Raw genomic sequence first — 24762 nt, 5'->3', positions numbered from 1 at the left:
TGACAGCAGTACATAATAATAAAGAAAATTATAAATCACTAAGAAATATATAAAAAAAATAAAGCAGTGCAAAAACATAGTGAAGTAGGATCCATGGATTCACTGTCCATTCAGAAACCTGATGACAGAGGGGAAGAAGCTGTTCCTGAAACGTTGAGTGTGTGTCTTCAGGTTCTTCAATGATGGCAATGAGAAAAGGGCAAGTTCTGGGTGATGGGGGTCCTTAATGATGGATGCACCTTCTTGAAGTGTCTTTTGAAGGTTGTCCTTGATGCTGGGGAGGCTGGTGGGGATGATGAAGCTGGCACCATTTACAACTTCCGGCTGCTCTTTCTGACCCTGTGCAGAGGCCCCACCGTACCAGATGGTGATGCGACCAGTTAGAATATTCTCCACGGTACACCTGTATACATTGTGAGAGTCTTTGGAGACATAGCAGTTCTCTTCAAACTCTTAATGAGATACAGCTGTGGAGGCCAAGTCACTGGGTATTTTTATAGCCGAGATTGATAGGTACTTGATTAGTAAGGGTGTCAAAGGTTATGGGGAGAAGGCAGAAGAATGGGGTTGAGAGTGAAAATAAATCGGCCATGATCGAATTGTGGAGCAGACGCAGTGAGCCAAATGAACTAATCTGCTCCTAGGTATTATGGACAATGAGGCTGTCTTTTTATTTAACAATTCAAAGTAGTCCTTTAAAGTATTTTCTCATTTTGTATTGAGATGTGGAGTAGCACCTTATATCTGTAACTATACGTTAGTTTATCAGCTATTCTATTCAACTTACAAGTATACATCTGCATTCAATACTCAAATACATTTCAGGCTAGAGGAACGGTTATGTGAAACGAGAGACACGAGGTTTAAAGCAGCACCTGTTGGGATTTTCTGTTCAGTTTCGGGTCACAGGAGCCGAAAAGAGGCACGACTGTGAATTGTTAGTTGTAAATTGACAAGGTAATTAGGCAATTGGCAGAGACCAATTAAAAGAAGCTAGGTTTAAGTGGAGTGGTCATTGTTGGAATTTATAATATGGAAACTTCAGCAGGTGATTGGGCATTAAAATAGGGATTCAGATTTTCAGCGGAGAAATCCAAAATAATGTTTTTTTTACTAGGAAAAGGAACAACATTTAAAACTAAAACTTAATGGTATAGAATTGGGAAGTGTGGATATATATATCAGGAAACTGGGTATAATTCAAAGTTGAGCATTAAGGTTAATCAATGGGGCAATAAGGACAACACCAGTGGTGGTGATGCAGTTGGAGTTGGGAGAGACACCTCTGGAATGGAGAACACGGCTTGCGTAAACCTATCGAATAAACCTACAAAAACATGGAGAAAATCACCCAACTAAACAGCTTTTAGATCCATGCTGGGAAAAGGAAAGAAAGGAAATCAGAAGTTTTGCATGGACTATTGAAAAAAAAGCAGGAAGGATGGGAATTAGTAATGAGGTGGTGAGTGATACACTGCCTTTTCCAAGGGTGACTCCACGGCAGTGTGAAGCACCAGAGGTGGATCTTGAATGATTCATAGGAGACAGAAAATTAGAGAAGTGATTTTAAATCAAGGTATAGTTGAATCTTAAATAATAATTACAGTAGTAAGCAGCTGTGGATCCCAGGGGATCATGGGTTGTGCCTCTGGTGGACTGTGTCCTCTCCTGGGCGGGGAGATTTGAAGAACCGGCTGTTGCCCACGCAGTGGGTTCCCCCTCTCCATGTCTCTGATGTAGTCCAAGGGAAGGGCAAGTGCCGATACAGCTTGGCACCAGTGTCGTCACAGAGGTCGCCAGAGTGAAGTTGTAAACAACATCAAACTACCTTAGGGACCCCGGCTCCGGATTTCTTCCTTGGGGTTTATTCCCAAAGCCTTTCCCATGGATGGGTATGGCCGCAAGGCAGCGGAAGTTTAAAATCAGTGTTTTCCTTCTCCCAGGCGGGCTGCTGTCCAAGGTGGACAAGCCCCACCTGCCTGAAGCAACTGGTTTTGAGGTGCCAGTGGTCCCCCTTTGCTTGTCAGTTGCATCAGGCCTAGTAGCTAAGCCAAGAGCGAAGGCCAAGGATTGGATCTGGTTGTCAGGGGCTGTTCGAGTCGCGTGCCATTTGGAGCACTTTATAGGTAGTGAGAGATTACTCCCACTAACAAACCCGGCTATGACAACCTTAGGAACCAAAATTATTATGGATACTTACAAATATACACATATGCTTTAAAATGTTAATAGTAGATGAGGGGTGGGATTGGTAGCGCCCGATTTTAACATTAAAAAGCAGGTGAGGATGCATGATGATTTCTCAGTGTATACAGGTGAAAGTACAGCTGGACAGTGGAGGAGGAAGTGAGACCAACGAGAGTTGTAATATTGTCTGATTCAAGCACTACAATCAGGAGTCTAAAAGGCAAAGACCAGACATTATGTGTGAGATAGTGCAAACCTTATTTAGAATTAAATGATGGGGCTCTGTATGTGTTTTATGCGAAATCCAGCACACGTTGGTGTTGGAGGAAATGACAATTAGCAAAGAGGGCAACTAGACGAGCAGAAGTGGGAATTCAAATAAATTACAGTAGAGGAGAAATGAAAAACATTATTAAATGTGAAATCTAAGAAATGTGGAGAAAACCATGGGATGACGAGAGAACAGGAAGACATCTTTATAACATCCAGAAAGAAGTGGGACGGTTGAGGAATGCAGGAAAGAGCAGTAGGGAGGTGATTATACTGAGATTGAAGTTTGAGTGCACTGGGTTGTTTTTAATGAAGAAACAAAAATGAAGGAAAGTGTGAGTGTTGTACTCAGCAAGAAACAATTGACCGTGTACTGGTAAGGTGTCCAAGATATAATCAAGAGAGGGTTTTGGTGGATTTTAAAATTATCACAGAATAAAATACAACTTAACATAAGCAATATTGTTCAGAAAGGGTCACAGGATTATTGGTTTAAATATATATTACTGTTCCTTAAGAATACAGGTCTGTTTAATAGAATTTGATACAAATATAAACATATAGGATTTAGATGTCCTGACTCACACTCCATCAGAAGCTGGCACCATGAAACCTCAAAAGACAAAGAAGAGTAAGGAAGCTGAGGCCTTGGTGAGAAGAGGAGCAGCCTAAGGCGAGCCTTTGGTAAGTTTCTCTTTCCTTCTTTATTACTGCACAGGTAGAGCGGTAAGAATGGAACCCAGGGCACTGCTGTGGCACTCTTGCATGATATGGCAAGTCCTGGAGACCTCCAGTGTCCCTGATGACCTCGTCTTGCCGCAGTTACTTGCAAACTATCTTAGGCAAACTGGAACTGGAGCTGGATGACCCACAGGTCATTTGGGGACAGAGCAGGTGAAGCACTGGAATTACAGGCTGGCAGTTGCTACTACTTTGCAGGACACAAGTAACTGGGTGACTGTGCGGAGAGGGAAAAGGGAAAGGCAGACAGTACAGAGTACCCATGTGGCTGTTCTCAGATTGTCTGGGATACGGGGAAAGGGGTGATATACCAGGGGAAAGCACTGAGTAACTGGGTGACTGTGCTTCAGGGGGGAAGGGGGCAGTAGACATGAGATCCTGTGGGTGACAACGAGATGTCCAGGTTCCAGGGTCAGGGGATGTCTGTGATAGAGTCCACGCTGTCGTTAAAGGTACTACAGAGATTGTGGTACACGTATGTACCAATGTCATAAGCAGGGGGGATGACAAGATCCTGCAGAAAGAGTTCAGGGAGCTCAGTTAAAGGAGAGCACCTCCAGGATTGCTGCCCATGCCACGTGCTAATGAGGCCAAAAGATGATAGATAACACAGTTTAACACGTGGCTAAGTTGATGCGGCAGGAGGGAGGACTTCATATTTTTGGATAACTGGGCTTTCGCCCAGGGAAATTGGCGCCTTTACAAATGGGATGCTTTGCACCTAAAATGGAGGAGCATCAAGATTCTTGTGGGAAGGTTTGCTACTGCTGCTCCGCGGGATTTAAACTAGAATTGCAGGACAGTAAATGGACTGCCTGTGTTGTAAGTAGGTAACATGCAAAGGAAGAAAGAGCTACATGTATTTCTATGCAACAAGTTTTGTAGTGAGACAGATGAACTTAGGTGTGTAGTTAACCATACTAGAAGGTGCTCTTTGGGACAAGATATATAACTATATGGGTAGAATAGGCCTGATTAAAGATAGTCAACATTGCTTTGTGTGTGATAGGTAGTGTATAATTGAACTGAATTAAATTTAATTTATTTCTTACCTCCATCACATACACGAGGAGTAAAAGTCTTTACATTACGCCTCTGTTTGAATGTGCAACATGCAGATTATAGTAATTAGTAATAAATAGTATGTACAGTAAGATATACACCAGAACAGTGAATATAGCTTAGAAATACAATTGTGTCAATGTGAAGAAGTCAGTCTGATGCCTGATGAAAGGAGCTGTAGTTCTGGCTTTAATGCTGTGCTACCATTTCCCAGATGGTAGCAGCTGCAATAGTTTGTGCTTAGGGTGACTCAGATACCTGATGATCCTTTGGGCCCTTTTAATGCATCTGTCGCTGTAAATGTCCTGAATAGTGGGAAGTTCTCATCCACAGACGCATTACCAATCCTATTGGGATTTTTGAGGTTTTTCCCCTGAGGATGGATGAGACTAGAATTAGAGGTCATAGGTGAAAGGTGAAATATTTAAGGGGAATCTGAGGCAGATCTACTTCACTCAGAGGATGGTGTGTGTTTGGAATGAGGTACTAGCGATGTGGTGAATGTGGATTCACGTTTAAAAGAACTTTGCATAGGTATGTATATGGACGAGAGGAATACGGAGGGCTACGGTCCACGCATGGGTAGGTGGGACTAGGCAGACAAATAAGTTGTCATGGACTGGAAGGGCTGAAGGAGGGCCTGTTCCTAAACTGCTGTGCTCTGTGACTCTCCTAATAGTGAGATATAGCTGCAATACCACTATCGTCCAGCTGGTGGCACCTCTGAATCATTAAAAAATTAATCACTGACATTGCATTCCAAACTTAAATTCCAAATGCCATTTCTATTCTGCATTCAATTTTCACTTATTTTTATTTACGAAAACAAGGAATATTTCAGAAGCATTATGTCAATATTTCAAAATAGCATTACAATAAACTTGTTCCTTGTAACTGGTATTTGTGTCGAACTTTTTCTGCTAAGGAATACCCTGGACTACTTTGCAAGATAAGGAGACTTGCATGAAACAGTTTTCTGGAAGATTTCACAATTTAATATACAAGGCACTTCATAGCAAATTAATGTGTGTGAAGAATTCTTAAATGGATTATCTCATCAGCCATTGATTTTCGATGACCTCTTCAACTATACACATGTGTAGTTCACATTGTGCCCTCTTACCCACAGTATTTCAGTCACTTGTGTCCTTGTCTAATATATTTGCATCATCTAAGCAACCCTGACAGCCCTTCATCCTTCCTACTTTGTCTCCTGTGGCCCAGGATTGGTTGTCAACCAACCAATATTTCTAGTCTAGCTCTAACTCATTCTGCAGCGCGGTGAACACCTATTTGTAGTGACCTTTCTCCTGTGTAGTATGTTTCTCGCACTACTGGACTCTGGAATAAAATAATCTCTGAGCAAGTTCTTTAAATCTTTTGAATGGCAATTATCTCTTTGCTTTAGCTTTAAGGGAGAAAAAAATCTAAAGATCCTCCCTACTTCTGTTTGCATGAAATCACCAATGGCAGCCAATGGTTTCATTTCTCAACTCAGCATTCTCTAGAGCAGGGGTGGCAAACCTATGGTTGTGCAAAATTTCTGTTGGCACGCAGTATGTAGTACTGTCCCTTGATTTTTCTTAAAGCCCACTCGTAACAAGTACATCTTTACTGCCAAATGAAACAGTAAATTATTTTTTATCTGCCAAGATCAGTGAGATGTTTTGAAATCCTCGCACACACCTGGTGTACGTGTCACAATTTGGATAGTGAACAGTTGCCTTTGGCTTCAGTCTTCATAATTTTTCTTCTGTTGATGGAGAGTGAAAACAAGAGATTCAGTGATAGTAACAGTATGTAGTTTAGCACTATCTATCACCACAATAAATATTTTTACATTATAAAACTCACTTGTTTGTTTTTTTTAAATTATTTACCTTTTTCAGCTTATTCAGAATATCAGATACACCAGCAACTGGTCACATCGAGGCTACATGCATAGATCTTAAAACACCCTAATACAAACCAGATATAAAATATTTGTCATCAGTAGTGCAGCAACAAAAGTCTCAATGAGAGTAGAGTGTTTATTTTCCTTTCCTTAATCTTTTATGAATATGCACCAAAGCTTATAATTTCACATTCATATTTCTCATGTTATGAGGTACAATACTATTTAAAAAATTTTAAAGATCGTCATATTAAAAGTTCAATTTATAATTTTGAAAAGGTTCTCTAAAATGCTTCATTTATTTCAATCAGGTTCTTATAACTATTATTAATAGTAAAAAAAAATGCAAGATAGATAGCAACAGGATTAAAATCATTTTCCTTAAAGTCCATTGTTATTTTTTCTGATTCAATGAGTTTGCTCAAAATTACCATAGCATGTGAGAAATTTTGTTTTAGATTATTGCCAGTGTAGGGAGGGACATGCTGTCAAAAAGGTTTGCTGCCCCTTCTCCAGAGTTTCATCAGAAGGCTTTATAATTGGGTACAATGAGATAAAACAGCCCAAACTTTTATCAGTTTGGTTTTATCTGCCACAGCTCACTCAATATATAGTGTGAACTTCTCATTTCTCTTGGACTGGTTATTTGTTGGAAATCCGACTGCCCAAATAGCATTATTTTAAGGAATACTGAGGATAATTCTCATTAATCTCATTAACTGGCATAACCAACATTATGTCGGACCCTGTGTTTTCCCTTTTTCATGCTCCAAGATACTGGAAACTATATTTATACTAGCAACAAAGTTAAAACAGCAAATGGCACTTGCTGAAAATCTTAAAATAAACAGAAAATGCAGGAAATACTTTGTTTAGACATCAACTGTGTGGAGAAAGAAGAAAACATTGATATTTTAGGTCAATGATTTCTCAGCAGACCTTCTGATGAAAATATTTCCAGCACTTTACTTGTGAAATAGTTTAGAGACAGCTGACATCCTTGCAGTTATTTTCGTTCAAACATTCCTCCACCTACACTTTGTCACTCTACCCTGCTACGATACTGACGAGGTGTTAAGTCATGTAAAATGATCTTTCAAATATGTGGCAGACCAGGTCCATCGCGACTCATCAGGAGTTGGTCAGTACACTGGCTCCAAACCCTATGATAGACCCTTTGGTTGCTAGACTTTCCATTCTACCTGATACTAACTTAACTTTTTCATACACATTTTCAATCTGGTGACCGTGCAATTAGACTGGCTGTTTGGAGTGGGGAAGTCAAATGGAGATTTAGTTTCTTACCACATCCACCTTCAGGGACTATCCAATTTAACTTATTTTAGTTATAGCACCACAATGTAATGAGAACTCTTGTGTGCTAACCTTAGCAACCTGTTAATTCACAGACAGATAGATATAAAACCGTAAACATTCAGGTTCATTAAAGTAAATTATTTGGAGCTGGTTTATTATCTTCTGCCCTTCTCTGCTTTATTTTATTAGTTATGAGAGTAGCTCACATTTGTGCTCATAATCTATACACGATGCAAATTTTAATTGCAGAACTGCCATTCTATGCTTAGATTGAATGTGGTTTACAGTAAAAGAGAATGTTCTTTACTTCAACCCCACCCCTTCTGGTTTCACCTATCACCTTGTTTCTTCCTCCCCCCCCCCCCACCCCCACCTTCTCACGCTGACCCCTCATCCTTTGTCCCCAGGGTCTCTTCCGGAAACATTGACTGCACCCTTTTCCATAGAGGCTGCCTGACCTGCTGAGTTCCTCTGGCATTTTGTGAGCGTGGCTTGGATTTCCAACGTCTGCAGATTTTCTTTTGTATACTTGTTATGCTTTATTGTTTCCAACGAGTTCGCCATTGGTTTCCATTATATCACTCCACCATGCTATCACTCTTTTAGGCTGGTTTGAAGATGTACTAAATAGAAATGGCTTCCTCGCAAATTTAGTTAATAGATTCATTGAATTTTAATGCTTCTGAATGCCTTGCTTCTTGGAATCTCCTTCAGGCAAGAGGGTCTTGGCTCTTGTGGTGTGTTCCATTTGTGATCCCTTATTGAAGTGGCCACTGGATTTCAAGTATGGTTATCACAAGGAAAGGCTCTAGTGAAGAGCCAAGGCCACCCTGCTCCCAGCTGGCATTTACACCTGGCATGTGCACCTGTCACCCGAGACACTTCACATTACCAGAACACCTTCTTATTGGGACTGATCCAGTACGTATATAAAATTTGCTGTATATGCACTTTGTACATTTCTACATACATGATTTCCTGATTTCAAAGACCCATGAACTGTTGGGTCACCATGGTAGCGTAGCAGTTAACGCGACACTATTACAGAATCTGAGTTCAATTCGGGCACCATCTGTAAGGAGTCTCTGTACGTCCTCTGCGTAGAACGCGTGGGTTCTCCCTGGTGCTCCGGTGTCCTCCCACAGTCCAAACGCGTACTTGGTAGGTTAATTAGTTATTGTAAATTGCCTCATGATAAGGTTAGGGTTAAATCAGTATTGTCGGGGATTGCTGGGCTGGAAGGGCCTTCTGAATGAATAAATAATTTGCCCTCCCCATAAAACCGAACATTACTGGCACATATGCAAATATACTGCGATAATCATGCAATAACTATACCAGCATTTAATCATATCTTAAAATATTCCTTTACATACGTGAAATGTAATTGCATATAATCAAAACAAGATGATCTATTTGGCCCTTCACTCTGCTAGTATGATTCATCAAGGTCATCTTATCTACACCACTTTCCCCATACTGACTCCATATCCCTTGATATTTAAAACTCTACTGATCTCTTTCTTCAATATATTCAGACTGAGCCTCCACCATCTTCCTGGATAGTGAATTCCAGACATTCAACACTGACTGGTGAAACTTCTCAACTTTGTCCTAAATAGTCAAAGCTATTTTAATATTGTGACACCTGGATTTGGATACACTACTTGTTAGATGCAATTTTAAGATGGATTTAAATGAATTAGTTTCTCTGTACTGAAACAAATGTTTAGGCCATTTCCATCTATTTGCAAAGTACAAGTAAGTCATGAGACCATAAGCATTCCTTCATTCTTTGATCTCCAAGAAAATAAAGTTTATGGAGAACTTTTTCAAATACATCAGGTGTCTTTTCATTAACTCACTGGAGAGACTCTGCTTCTTTTACAAAGTTAAACAAGGGTAGTGATTGGATTATACCGAGATTCACAGTATGGACTTCTTTTGTGTCAGAAGTGCTCCATTAACTGAACCACACCATCTCTAAACAGTTTATTCTGGTTGCTTGATGCAGTTTATTTACTGATGAAGCTAATATCTGCACCTTTGTTACCTTCAGCCAGAACTTCCAAAGCACTGCTGCTGGCCAGCATCATTAAAACCTTGGCAAATAAGAACTCGAATGCCCAAATCTGATTTCATATTGGGTATCACCCAGACTCCCAATCCGTTCTGCCATTCAATAAGATCATGGTTGATTTATGTAATCTTAAATTCACATCTATTTCTGGCAACCTTTTGTCCTTGTGCTTGTTATCAAGGATCTGTCTACCTCTGAAAGATATTCAAAGACAGCACCCACCATCCTTTGAGCAAGTGATTACCAAACAATAATTTCATTTTAAATGGGCAGCCCTATATTTCTGAACAGTGAAGCCCTAGTTCGAGATTCTAGATTCACAGCTTCTTTCCAACTGTGATAAGATTGCTGAACGGATTCTGACCCGGATCTGGGCCATTCTAAATACCCGGAACTGATTTGCACTTCCTTACTTTCCCTTTTCTATTCTCTAATTATGATTTATAATTTAAATTTTTATTATAATTACTTTGATTTGTACTTTAGGGAGCGCGAAGCGCAGAAACAAATATCACTGTGACAATTGTACGCTCTAGTATCAATTATTTGGTGACAATAAAGTATTAAGTATTATTACCATGGGAGGTGACATTCTCTCTGTCAAGGCCTCTGAGAATCCTAGGCATTTCAATCTAGCCCACACCAGCTCTTCTAAGCTCCAGCAGATACACGGCCAGACTGTCCAATCTTCCCTCAGCAGATGTTTGCTTGTTCACCCATCAATCCTGTGTGTGCTTCCCATCAGTAGTTCCCAGTTATGTAACAATGCTTTTGATTTTAGTATCCTCCCTCGCCTTCAACTTTTTATGGTCTCTCCCCTCATATCTCTCCCACTGACACGATTGTAAAACTTTACAGACTCCTGCAACTCTGACATCCTGGCCATCCGGACTTAATCGCACCACCAGTGACTATACCTTCAGTGCTAATAATTTCCAGAGAAAAAATCATAAAATCATATGGGCTAGAAATTATCCCATAAAAAATGTTAAAATGACAAGGCACAAGGGACACACGCCATATTAACGTGCAATTTTCAGAGGTACATGTGTAAATATTTGCATGCTTTGGGGGCACCAATTACAATCTTTTCTATTAACTTTAGTAATGTGGGAAGAATAACATGGGATTAGCACAAGTGGGTGTTTGACGGCTGGATTAGACACAATGGGCCTTATAGGCCCCCAAACATAGCCAGAATGGGGGATGTAAATTCCAATGGAGATAGAAAAGGCATTTAAATAAGGTCAATATTGTGATAGTCATGGCATATTTCAATTTGCAGGTAGATTGGTGCTGGATCCCAAGAAAGGCAATTTGTTAAATGCCCACGCTATGGCTTTTTTAAGAGCAGCTTGCGGTTGAGTCCACTATGAGAGAGACGATTCTGGATTGGGTGTTGTGTAATGAACCAGTTAGAATTCACTGTAATTTGAGAGGGAGTAGATAAAGTCAGATGTATCAGTATTCCACTGAAGGGAATTACAGAGGCATGAGAGAAGAGCTGGCCAAAGTTGATTGGAAGGGGACACTAGCAAGGATGGCGGCAGGACAGCAATGGCTGGAGTTTCTGGGGGCAATTTGGAAGGCGCAGGATAGATACATACCAAAGATGAAATAAAGGTAGGATGAGGCAACTGTGGCTAGCAAGGGAAGCCAAAGACAGCATAAAAGCAAAAGAGAGGGCATATAAGAGCAAAAATTAGTAGGAAGTCAGAGGATTGGGAAGCTTTCAAAAACCAAAGAAGGGCAACCAAAAAAATACAATGAGAGAAAAGGTGAAATAAGAAGGTAAGCTAGTGTATAAAATAATATAAAAAAGAGAACACCAAAAGTACTTTTAGATATATAAAGAGTGAGAGAGGTGAGAGTGGATAATAATACTGGAGAGCTAGTAATGGGAGACACATTTTAAATATCTTGCATCATTCTTCATAATGAAAAACACTAGAAGTGTGCCAGAAACTCAAGTGTCAGGAGGCAAAAGTGAATGTATTACTAAGGAAAAAGTGCTTGAGAAAAATCTAAAGGTAGACCAGATGAACTACATCCCAGGGTTCTGAAAGGTTGTTAAAGAGATTGCTGAGGCATTAGTAATGATCTTTCAAGAATCACCTAAATTCTGGAAAGGTTCTGAAGGACTGCAAAATTGTAAATGTCACTTCACTCTTTAAGAAGGGAGGGAGGCAGAAGAAAGGAAATTATAAGTCAGTTGGACTAACCTGGGAAGCTGCTGAATCAAAATCCGATTTATTATCATCAGCATATGTTGTGATATTTGTTAACTTAGCAGCAGCAGTACTATGCAATACATACTATAGAAAGAAAAATAAAATAAATTACATTAAGTAAATGTGTATATTGAATAGATTAGAATACTGCAAAAACAAATACCTGCATACTTATTTTTTTAAAAAAGAGGTAGTGTTCATGGGTTCAATGTCCATTTAGGAATCATATGGCAGGGACAAGAAGCTGTTCCTAAATTGCTGAGCTTTAGGCTTCTGTACCTCCTTCCTGATGGTAAAAATCAGAAGAGGGCATGTCCTGGGTGCTGGGGGGGGGGGGGTCTTTAATAATGGATGCCACCTCTCTGAGGCACTGCTCCTTGAAGATGTCTTGGGTACTACGGAGGCTAGTACCCAAGATGGAGCTGACTAATTTTACAACTTTCTGTAGCTTCTTTCAGCCCTGAGCAGTGTCCTCCATGCCAGATGGTGATGCAGCCTGTCAGAATGTTGTCCACTCCATGTACATTTGTAGAAGTTTTCAAGTGTTTTGGGTGACAAACCAAATCAATTCAAACTCTTGATGAAATATAGAAGCTGTTTTGCTTCTTTATAGTTGCATTGATATGTTGGGATCAGATTAGATCTTGACATCCAGGAACTTAAAATTGCTCACTTCACTCTTTCCACCTCTAATCCCTCTATGAGGATTGGTTTGTATTTCCTTGTCTTACCCTTCCTGAAGTCCCCGATCAACTAGCTGATAAAGCTCACTCCTTTACGCTCTCTCAGCTTCATCTGAGATTCCACCAACAATGGTTGTATCATCAAATTTATAGATGTTATTTGAGCTGTACCTAGCCACACAGTCATGGGTATAGGAAGAGTAGAGCAATGGGCTAAGCACACACCTAGTGTTGATTGTCAGCAAGGAGGCAATATCATCACCAATCAGCACAGATTGTGTTTTTTCAGTTAGGAAGTCAAGGATCCAATTGCAGAGGGAGGTACAGAGGCCCAGGCTCTGTAACTTATCAATCAAGATTGTGGGAATGATGGTGTTAAACGCTGAGCTATAGTCACAAACAGCATCTTGACATTGGTGTTTGTATTGTCCAGGTGATCCAAGGCAGTGTGAAGAGTCATTGAGATTGCATCTGCTGTAGACCTATTGAGTTCACATCCATCTTGTGGGCACTTGATAAAATAGGCCAAAGTCAACATGGTTTCCTGAAGGGGAAATCTTGCCTGACAAACCTGTTAGAATTTTTTGAGGAAAGAACAGGCAGGATAGTCAAAGGAGAGTCAGTGGATGTTGTGTACTTGGAATTTAAGAAGGCCTTTGATGAAGTCCCACACAGGAGGCTACTTAAGAAGACAAGACCATAGATACAGGAGAATTAGGCCATTTGGCCCATTGAGTCTGCTCCACCATTTCATCAAGGCTCATCTAATTTTCCTCTTGGCCACAATCTCCTGCCTTCTCCCCGTTTCCCTTCATGCCCTGACCAATCAAAAATATATCAACTTCTGCCTTAAATATCCATAAAGACTTGACTTCCACAGCTGCCTTTTTGTAAAGAATTCCACAGGTTCACCACCTTCTGGCTAAAGAAATTCCTCATCTCTGTTCTAAAAGGATGCCCCTCTATTCTGAGGGCTCTCCCACCAAAGGAAACATCCTCTCCCCAACCACTAAATCAAGGCCTTTCACCATTTGATAGATTTCATTGAGGTCATCCCTCATTCTTCTGAATTCCAGTGAATACAGGCCCAGAGCCATCAACTGCTCTTCATATGACAATCCATTCAATCCTGGAATCACTTTCATAAATCTCCTTTAAACCCTCCCCAGTTTTCAGCACATCCTTTCTAAGAGAAGGGGCCCAACACTGCTCACAACACTCCAAGAGAGGCCTCACCAGTGCTTTATAAAGTCTCACCATTACATCCTTGCTTTTATGTATATTCTAGTATAATTTATGCATTTGCCTTCCTCACCACAGACTCAACCTGCAAATTAACCTTTATAAAGATAAGAGCCCGTGGTATCACAGGAAAGATACTAGCATGAATAGAAGATTGGCTAACTCACAGGAAGCAGAGTGCGCAAATAAAGGAACCTTTTCTGATTGGCTGCTGACGACTTGTGGTGTTCCGCAGGGGTTGGTAGTGGGACGGCTTCTTTACACATTGTTTGTCAATGATTTGGATGACGGAATGGATAGTTCTCTGGCCAAGTTTGCAGATGAGATGAAGGTGGATGGAAGGACAGGTAATGCTGAAGAAGCAGTAAGGCTTCAGGACTTGGATAAATTGGGAGAAACTGCAGGTGGAATGTAGAGCAAGGAAGTGTCTGGTCATGCACTTTGGCAGAAGGAATAAAAGACGCTGACTGTTTTCTAAATGGGGAAAATCAAAGGTGCAAAAGAGACTTGAGTCCTTGCGCAGATTTCCCTAAAGGCAAATGCAGTGTTAGCATCCATTTCAAGAGGACTAGAATATAAGAGCAAGGATGTGACGCTCAGTCTTTACAAGAGGTTGGTCAGACTGCACGTGGAGCATCGTCAGCAGTTTTGGGCCCCTTATCTGAGAAAAGATGTGCTGGCATTGGAGAGGGTCCAGAGGAGGTTCACAAGGATGAGTATTTGATGGCTCTGAGCTGTACTCACTGGGGTTTATAAACATGGGGGATCTCACTGAAACTTAGCAAATATTGATCAACCTAAATAGAGTGGCTCTCCTGTAGTGGGGGAGTCTAGGGCAAGAACCCACAGCTTCAGAATAGAAGGATGAAAGTTTAAAACAGGGATAAGAAGGAATTTTAGTCAGAAGGTGGTGAATCAGTGACACACTTCGCCTCAGTGGCTGTGGAGGCCAGGACATTGGGTACATTTAAAGTGGAAGTTGATAGGTTCTTGATTAGCCAGGGCATCAAAGGTTACAGGGAGAAGGCAGGAGAATGGGGTTGAGTGAGATAACAAATCAGCCATGATGGAGCAGACTTGATGGGTGAATGGCCTAATTTTGCTCCCATGTCTTCTAGTCTACTCACTAGAATGTAGGGAACACCTCTCATTTGTGCAGTGCTTTTCAGTAGCACCCAGCTATTAATGCTAGGCTGGACTTGGTACGTTGCACCTCTAGCTTAATAGAATGAGCGATATTTCAAGTTGCATCATGAATATATTCTTTACAAATGTATTACTCATCATATTTCCCCCTTTCTAAGGTGCAGGTCCAGAGACACATGTCCAGCATTAATGCTTTCCCAAATGATATACCTTTACGTACAAGTGGACTATTGAGCGAAAAGTAAAGAATTAAGGCCAAAGCAAATACTTTCTAATCCACATTTTCCAGAACAATTCCCACACAGATTTTCCCTTTCTCCCATAGTGATACAAGATTCATTGCAGCTAGAAACAAAGTGCAGCAGGTCAGGTAGAAGCTGTGGTGAGAAATACAACTAACATTTCAGATTGATGACCTTTCATCGAAACTGCTCAGCCTTGCTCAGTTGAGATCAGTCCACCACGAAACAAACCTTGTACTATAACAATGGATCAACGTGCATTGTAGTCTGAGACAAAAGTGCCGGTAACAAAGAAATTCTCGAAACATCAGGCTGGAGGTGATGAATTCATCGATCACTGGTCATCCTTACCATTAAATAAACAGGAAAACAGAACTGTTGGCAAAAGACAGATTTATTGAATAAGCTTTTGCCTATTTTTAAAAACTTTTTCTCTCTCTTCCCTTAAGCATTCTGTATCACTCTATGGACTTAATTATCAATGTGACCTGTCCCTCCGTCAGTTGATCTTGTACCTTGGTCCTGTAATTTTCTCCTCTTTCTCCTTTTGAGTACATTACACTCTGTTCAACACCTTCCTTCACAGTGGAAGCTGTCATTGTGCAATCATCGAGACTGTACCCTGTCATCATCGTGCAACATTATATTCCTGGTTCGGTTCTGGACTAATGGCTTTGATTTTGCCTTTTTGGCAGTGATTCACTCCGTACTTCATTGGCTATGAAACTCAGTTCATCTCAAAACAGACCCACACATAGACTGAGAAATCTAAGACAGACAATGTCGCATTTTGAGTCAATGTTCACCATGCAGTGATATACTATGCACTCAAAAACTGGAAGGGAGCTGAGGGAAGTACAGAACTTGAAATGGTGCATGAGGAAGCAGAGTTGGGGTGGTAGGGAGGATACAGAATTCAGTAGGTGTACAGTAAATGGTCTTTTAATTGTTCGGAGGAAATATAATGCAACTTAATAATGTAGCATCCAGGTTTGAAGAATGACTTAAAACTACTTTTATTCAGCATACTGACATGACCAAACTGATTCAAATAAACGTTCTGCTGTCTGAAACAGAGATAAGACTCCACTACACCAAGGTTTTCAAACATTTATTCTAAGTATGTACAATATAGAAAATAGCAAATTCATATGGAAAATAATCTATGTCTGTCAAGCAACAATAAAAATGTTTTCTTACATAATAAGGGCCCTAGTACAGAAGAACTGAGGTATGTGTCACAACTGTAACCAAAGTGACTTGACATTGCATTTCATTAAAAAATTTCAACATATACAAAATATAAAGTACAAATAAATAGGTTTCATGTTTCCCAGCATCTAGTGCCTTGGACAAGAGTAAAATACTGGCTGTAGCTAGTGCAGGCTTGATGGAAGACTGCAGGACTGACAGTCTGAGGTATGTCTTTGTCTCTTGTACAATTAAAAATGGCTAAAAAATAATTGATCAAAGATCAACAATTGTCGGGAGTGTTTCAATTGGGTGTGATCATAGCTGCCTCCAGACAAGAAAAACAAAATGTTTATGTAATGTTAGACTTCGGGTAAAAGAAAACGATGTGGCTATTGCTGCATAGATTTTCCATGGTTTCTGGAAGCAACTTGACTAACCACAAAACAGAGACAAATCTAGAAACAGGGTCCAATGCACGTTCATAGTTATCAATTTCTACGCTGGTCTCCGGAAGGTGCCTATATTAGTGTCAGCTTGGCTCAGTGGTTGCTTTCCAATGAAGTGAGAAGATTGTGGGTTCAAACCCCACCATAAGACCAGAGGAAGTATTCTGGACTGATGCTACACTGCAGCTCTTGAGGAGTGCTGCAGTGTTGGAGGTCCCAGCTTTTCAATAAACAGACACCAAATGCTTAGAATGAATAGATGAATGCAAATGATCCTCTGTCCTTAAAGGGGGAACAAGGATCTTTTGGTGCCCTGGCCAACATTTCTCCCTCAACCATCATCACTACAACAGGTCGTTTACCTTGTTGCCGGGTGTAGGCCTTGCCGTGTGCAAATTCACTGTCATGTTTGCCTACAAAACAACAGTGACTCCATTTTTAAAAAAAACATCATTGGCTGCAAAGCACTTTGGGACATCACAAAAAAAAATAGAGAAAAATCACTAAAATTAAAAATAAATTCCATTATTTTGTACTTGTCTACTGGTGGTGATTCTTGGTACTTGAAAAAAAAATGGCAATTTTCAAAACCGAGCACAAGCATCATGGATGCCGAGAGAAGTCTGATAACCTGGTCCGAATCTGCCCTCCAAGAGTTTCATAGGCTGTTCTAGCCCAGAATATTCAAATTCTTCCCCTCTACGATGACATATTTCATACTATCCAAGATTGGGGGGGGGGGGGGGGTGGCATAATCCACGTACTTATGATACAATCGCATTTCCTGTCTGTGCAAGTCTTTCTTTATGCACATCATACCCCCACTTTGTGGGAGCTAGCTCACAACCAGTTGCCTTGTAGGTAATCTCAAATGACTACATACAAATGGCATTTTACCGAGGTTTGGTGGGCCGCTAGCTTTACTGATTAAGGAGCACACAGGAGGGCAGTTGAGAGGACAGTAGTAATAAATAATATAACCAATCACCTTTTCTTTGCAATTGACAAATCTGATATGTGAGAGCCAAACGAATGGAATACTGGGAGAAAAATCTGAAGTAACTGACTAATACCCATATCAACAAGGTTTATTAAAAACAAAATTTTACACACATAACCTGTGATAGATGTTGTGTTTTCAAGGCTGTAATTACCTTTGAGCTGCTGATTGCATCCAACAGCAGTAAATGACCTATAGCCTAAACCACATCTTATATCCCAGTTGATTTATACATACAGGAACTAAAGAGTTTTGCTGGTGAACCTGTATCAAATATTTTAAATAAAATAAAGTTTATTTTTGTGTTGTCTCGGGTCTCCTACTAAGATTTATCACATCTGGTATAGTCACTGCAAACAAACCTGAGACTGGAGATTAAATATTACAATTTCAGCAGCAGAGAACACATCAAAATGTTACAAAAAACAGCAAAGACAACTTTAAACAAAGAAATGTAGAACAACAAACATTCTGTGCATCAGTGCAGAATGGTTCTCATGTCAACAATTTAGTGTGTCAACTGTAACATTATAGAATAAAGCAGGGAAAAATGTACAGAACTGAAATGAAAGCTTGCTTCCCTGCAACTAAACTACTGCATCACAAAATACTGTGGCTGAATGTATGGTAACAGGGTTAACTGCCACAGAAAACTTCCAAAATTATTTTCAATTTGTTAAAAGGATGCTTGGGTATCTCAATGCAGTGCCTCATCCATAACATATTGCTTACCTGGCTGCTACCTGTTCATGAATACATTCAACAGACTAGAGAAAAAGGCATCATTTATTCTTGTAAACCAGTTTTAACCAAATCGCTACACAGATAGAAATGCTACAATTTAAAGTACAATTCTTTTTTTTTACACCTGAGTTTCTCATAATACCTATTAAAAAATGAAAAATTGCATCTACCCATCGAACTAGAACACTGAAATGCTGTCACAACAATGTCCTCTTGGCTCCATTTGTGATCATCCATCTTGCTCATTTCTGTGGGATAGGAAAAGGCATCAATGTTAGCCCAGTACAAACACAAGTAAATAAAGGCTATTTAGTACTATGCATAAACAAACACTGGTTTAATATCACCGGCAAATGTCGTGAAACTTCTTGTTTGTGTGGCTGCAGTACAATGCAATACATAATATTAGAGAAAAAAACATGAATTATAGTTATATATACATACACACACACACACACACACACACACACTCACACATTAAATAGTTAAATTAGTACAAAATAATTTTAGAAGTAGTGATAAAAATACAAAAATGTTAATTGGCAATTTTACCAGAAATAAATTATGCAAAGTACAAAGTATAAAATTATCTGTACACACACACATCTATACAGTTCATTGGTACAAAAACAAACAGCCTTCAATGTACGGTAATTTAATCCTTACTTTGAAATAGCATCTCCATTTTAGAGCTAACCTATCTTTGCATACTTTTCCATTTTGGCAACAGCACTAACCCTTCCTCAGGTAAAAATCCATCACTGCTAAAATAGGGTCTTTTTAAAAATAAATGATTTTGTTTTGTTAGTATATTGTTTCCCCCGTGAACAGAATGGTCTCTATTATAACAGCAACCTCATGCCTTTCAGTATGTACTACATTGGTTGGAAAATCCTTGGACTGCTTGATATGCTGGAAGTAACTTTAAGTGGAAGTTTTTCATTCCTAATACTATAGAATTAAAAAAATACACATTGTCTGCCTCTACCATACTATATTTCAAAAAGTGTTCCTAGAAGATGAGTAATTTTAAAAGGAACTGTGGTAGTGACACAACTCGAAACAAATGTAAACATTTATTTGAAGTTTTACAAAGTTATTGTCGGAATAGAATTGATCAAGATTGGAATGACAATACTGGCAAATTCGGGATGTTTACAATCAGCGACAATTATTTCAGGTCCATGTTTAGTTTAATTGTAATATAAGCACACAAAATTAACTTGGAGCCAGTCTCACGGGGTTTTACATTGTAAGATATGGAATTACCTCCTTGAATGCCCCTGTCCCAGAACCTGTCGCTTTCTTCCCCCCCCCCCCCCGCCCAAGACAGCACATGCTTAAGATGAGAGGAAAGGAGTTTTAAAGGAGATTTGAGGGTTAATTTCTTTTTAAATACACAGAGAATGTTTGTTACTTAGAACAGCCATGGAATCAGATGCAAATACTGTGTATAATAGGCACTTCAGAGGCGTAAACAGACAAGGCATAAAATAATACTGTTCTAATGTGGGTAAAAGGGCTAGCATGGACATGGTAGGCCAAAGGGCCTGTTTCTGTGCACCATGACTGTGACTCTAACCTGAGAAATGGGCCAGCGACGGGCATTAGGCCAGGTGAAGTTTTGGCTGGAGAAATAGATTTTAAAGAGCATCTGAAGTTTAGAGAGATAGAATATTTTAGGTAGACACTTCCAGAATTTACTGGCTGCTAGGTGATCAATAACAAATAGAACCTAGGGTGACGGAGAGGTGAGGGTTGAAAGTACCAAGACTGAGGTATTGTTTGGTATGGAGGAAGGCGGAGAACCTTACTTAGAGAACTTGTCATAATGCATCGATGAATGGTAAAAATCAAGGATTTTTTTTAAATCAAAAGAGAGGAGTGACACAAGGACCCAACACAAAATTTCCCAGAGGTGCAGGAAGACAAGGTCACAGTTTAAGGACAGGGACCATGTTATCACTTAGCAGGTTAACTGGATTAAACAACAAAATGTGTACAGGCAGGATGGAGTTGTTCAGGTGGCAGGGCTCTCTGTGATTCCAAAGTAAACCCCTCAGCTACATTCCCAGCCCAGCCTTTGAAAGACTAAACTGACTGATACTGCAAGGGATTAAAATCCCGCAAGCTCAGCAGTGTTTTGCAAGCACAACGGCCAACAACCAGTGACTGAGCAAAAGATGAAACAAGATGATCTAACCAACTTTTGTTCACTCAATCGCCCTTAATAGTACTTCATCTTTTGACGAAAATACCTTTCCATTGTTGATGCAGAGTAAAATTACTAACAATTACAAACATTGTAGAGGAATGATATGATTACTCACCTGATCAGCAAATGAAGTAGGCATTTTCTGTTCAACTTCCTTTCCCATTTCTGTTCCTGATACTGATTTCTGATACGCATGCTCCTGCCCAGGCATTCTAGTAGAAATAAGCAGCAGACTCAGTGATGTTCCCAAACCGCTGTGTGTGTGTGTGTGTGTGTGCGCGTGTCTGTGTGCGTGTGTGTGTCTGTCTGTGTGTGCGTGTGTGTGTGTGCATGCGCACGCGTGTACACGCTGGTGTTTTTTGTGACAATGGAATGGTTTTCCACCTATCGGGGCTCACAATCACAATTTTTCAAAGGCTGCAAATTCAGCACGATCAAAAGCCATTAACATGATGGTGCATTCCATGAGGGAAGTGCATGTGAATACGGAGGAACGCACACCTGGCCCCTCAATTTAGTTCAATATGATTGTGACCGATTCCCTTCCATGAGGGAAGTGCACGTGAATACAGAGGAACGCACACCTGGCCCCTCAATTTAGTTCAATATGATTGTGACCGATTCCCTTCCATGAGGGAAGTGCACGTGAATACGGAGGAACGCACACCTGGCCCCTCAATTTAGTTCAATATGATTGTGACCGATTCCCTTCCATGAGGGAAGTGCACGTGAATACGGAGGAACGCACACCTGGCCCCTCAATTTAGTTCAATATGATTGTGACCGATTCCCTTCCATGAGGGAAGTGCACGTGAATACGGAGGAACGCACACCTGGTCCCTCAATTTAGTTCAATATGATTGTGACCGATTCCCTTCCATGAGGGAAGTGCACGTGAATACGGAGGAACGCACACCTGGCCCCTCAATTTAGTTCAATATGATTGTGACCGATTCCCTTCCATGAGGGAAGTGCATGTGAATACGGAGGAACGCACACCTGGCTCCTCAATTTAGTTCAATATGATTGTGACCGATTCCCTTCCATGAGGGAAGTGCATGTGAATACGGAGGAACGCACACCATCCCAGATGCTGGTCTCCCAGATGCTCGTTTGTACTACAGGCACTCCATCGGGTAGGCGACGGCAAACGAGGAGAGCATGGAACCTTTACTGACATTACACTGTGTAGTCAGATACATAGTTAAACAGAAAAGGAAAGAAGAACGGGAGGCAAGGATAGCCAGTTCTCATTCAAATAGAAAAAAAGGCAAATCATCTGAAGTTAGTGAGTTTGATATTACGCCCTGCAGACTTCAATGTGTCCTGATGGACGAGGAATGTTGTTCCTTGAGCCTATACTGGCCCTGATTGTAACCACACAGCCATTTGCCTTTGTCATTACTTGAAAGAAATTTAGCAGGCAGGTGTAGCATGCAGAAAATTACCTACTCCTGCCGGCACTCCTCCTCTCTGTACCTCACCATTTAGGTAACAGTCTACCTTCAAGCTGTTCTTACTAAAGGGCATTCTCCCATTTTCCTTCATTTGCCAAGTTTCTTGCTTACTCATTCAACGCATCTATACATTGTTGCAGAGTTCATGGATCCGCCTCCTGGACTTTAATATACAGAGTAAATAATGAGTACCAAGGACTGAATTTGGAGCTGTACTACAGGTAGATATTTCCAGTCAGAAAAATAGGCCCATTTATTATTACTGAGAATTTTGTACAACTACTGGGTCAGTGTTTCCCATTCAGGTACTTAACGAACAGAATCAAGATTCCATGATGAAACTGCACTGTCCCCAAAGCCATTACCAAATGGTGGCTTGACTTTGTAAAAGTCATGATGAGTCCCGATGAAGGGTCTCGGCCTGAAACGTCGACTGTTTACTCTTTTCAATAGATGCTGCCTGGCCTGTTGAGTTCCCCCCAGCATTTAGAGTGTATTACTTTGATTTCCAGCATCTGCAGACTTTCTCGTTTGTAATTTTCTAGAAGTTTTTTTTGTTGATTACGAGGCCAGGGTCCATGCACGCTGAAAGGGTTCAGTGGCTGGTAAACACGGCAACAGGCTTTAGAAGTAAAAATGCAGTACCGTTCCAACACTGCTTTCTGAGCAGAACAGAATGAATGAATCTACCATCAGGAATCGATCTGAATGAACAGAAAGTGTCAGCTGGCATGTCTGCAACTACTAGAGAATGGAACAACTTCTTTATTCAGTCCTGGCATGTAGGCACTATTGGCAAGGCCAGCATTTACAGCCTTGTTCCTAGGGGTTTAGAACACAGAGGCAGGAGTGGGAGCAGGGCAATTGCTCCCTCTGATACTCTGGCATTCACCGAGAACTTTCCACCAGGGCGGAAATGGATAACACAAGGGAGCGTTAATTTAAGCCGTGTGCGGGAAAGCATCGGGGAATGTCAGAGGTAGGCCTTTTCCTCACACAGAGAGTGGTCGGTGTATGGAACGCACTGCCAAGGGTGATGATAGAAGCACTTACATTAGGGACATTTAAGAGACTCTTTGATAGGCACTTGGATGAAAGGCAAATGGAGGGCTATGTGAGAGGGAAGGGTTAGATTGATCTTAAGAGTAGGTTAAAGGGACAGCACAACATTGTGGGCCAAAGAGAGCTGGGCAGGCCAGTTCATTAGGTGTATTTAAGGCAGAGTTAATAGATTATTGATTAGCCAGGGCATGAAGGGATAGGGGGAGAAGGCAGGAGATTGGAGCTGAAAAGGAACAGCAGACTGTACGGGCTTAGTTCTGCTCCTATATCTTACCATTTTATACAAGGGCCTTCTGTTTTCCTATTTTCTTGAATATTTGCTCTTCCTCCTTGGGATGAATATCTAATTTTCCCTCACGCTTCCAAAAGCACCAATTTAAGTACGAAGAGTCATTAACACAGAATTCAAAATAGCTCTGTTCAGTGACCAGCAGATTGTGGCTGTATTCTATTTAAATTACAGATAAACCTCCCCCCCCCCCCCCCCCCACCAAATTATGTAACAGACATTTACCTTCAGAGAATTCACAAAAACTGATATAGAATACAATTTGCTTTCTTCAGCTGACTGAGTCCTCCAGTTCCCTTCCCACCTTCTGATTTCTTTCACCTTTCTGACAGGGGAAGAATATTTTTCTGTGAAAACTTCTGTTTAATTCTCCGAGCTGGTGCTGGCTTTCACCAGATTGTGCACTATTTAATAAGAGGACGGGCCTTGAGACTTCAACTTCATTGAATGGCCTGTGTCACACTTACCGACAGAAGCTGCCTGTTATACTCAGTTCCCAAAATGGCACATTACACAGTGTCACCGGTAGGGGTCAGTGGGTGGAAAATGGAATATGTGCCAAACATTTTCCTGCCCACGCGCGCTGTGCAAAGAGTGTGTATAACATGATAAACATGGGTGTGCTTTGGGGAAAAGTAGGTGCAATTGTATTGGAAAGGAAAAGACGGCTGAGTTGCATGGAATTGTTTGTTACCGTGGTTGAACAGAGCATTTTTCGGAATTGCTCGGCCACAGCAAAACTCAGATCTTCTGCAGCTTCTTTTGTTTTGATCTGCGAAGGCTCCGGCCGAGCCCCTTGAAGTCAGCAGAGTATTTAGGAGGGGTGAAGCAAGGCTGCTATATTTCATTTCATCTTCTCCTCCCCATCAGTAAAGGACAAAATTTATAGAACAGGAAATTCCCTGCTATGACCCTATGACATTTCAGCCAATCTTGAGATGGTCCCTTTCCTTGTGCCGAAGGGAACCACAAGATTGAGGCAGTTGACAATGTCAGCTTTGAACCCTTTAATTACAGAGTGGAATTTATAGACCTTGTGAATTTTATGACTGTGATTTATAAGCAGTGCTTCATCCCCTGTAGGGTAGGTGTTACAGATAGCTGGTAGCCTGCTTGTACCTCGCCAGTCCACTCTTTAAGCAAAAGCGTGAACAAATGTCAATATGCTACAACACATGGGGCATGAGAGGTGAAAGAGGAAGGAATTCAGACCAAACCTCCTCATCCAATATCTACAAATCATTTCCAGCAGAGTTTTCT

The 24762-nt window shown here is 40.7% G+C and overlaps 1 protein-coding gene across 2 annotated transcripts in view; it reads right to left on the bottom strand.

Moving 5' to 3' along the window:
- Positions 1-16189: 16189 nt before the first annotated feature.
- Positions 16190-24762, bottom strand: part of LOC140734827 (chromatin remodeling regulator CECR2-like) — a 127934-nt gene continuing 119361 nt past the window's right edge. For both annotated transcript variants that reach the window (XM_073059403.1, XM_073059404.1), the window contains 2 exons: positions 20810-20906; positions 16190-18727 (listed from right to left, as the gene is read on the bottom strand). In XM_073059403.1, the coding sequence (XP_072915504.1) occupies positions 18722-18727; positions 20810-20906 (103 nt within the window). In that variant the 3' untranslated portion in view covers positions 16190-18721. The remainder of the gene's footprint in view (positions 18728-20809; positions 20907-24762) is intronic.

The sequence above is a fragment of the Hemitrygon akajei genome, chromosome 10, assembly GCF_048418815.1.
Source record: "Hemitrygon akajei chromosome 10, sHemAka1.3, whole genome shotgun sequence".
Lineage (NCBI taxonomy): Eukaryota > Metazoa > Chordata > Chondrichthyes > Myliobatiformes > Dasyatidae > Hemitrygon > Hemitrygon akajei.
The sequence above is the reverse complement of the archived record's forward strand: the minus strand, read 5'-3'. Positions and strand labels throughout refer to the sequence as shown.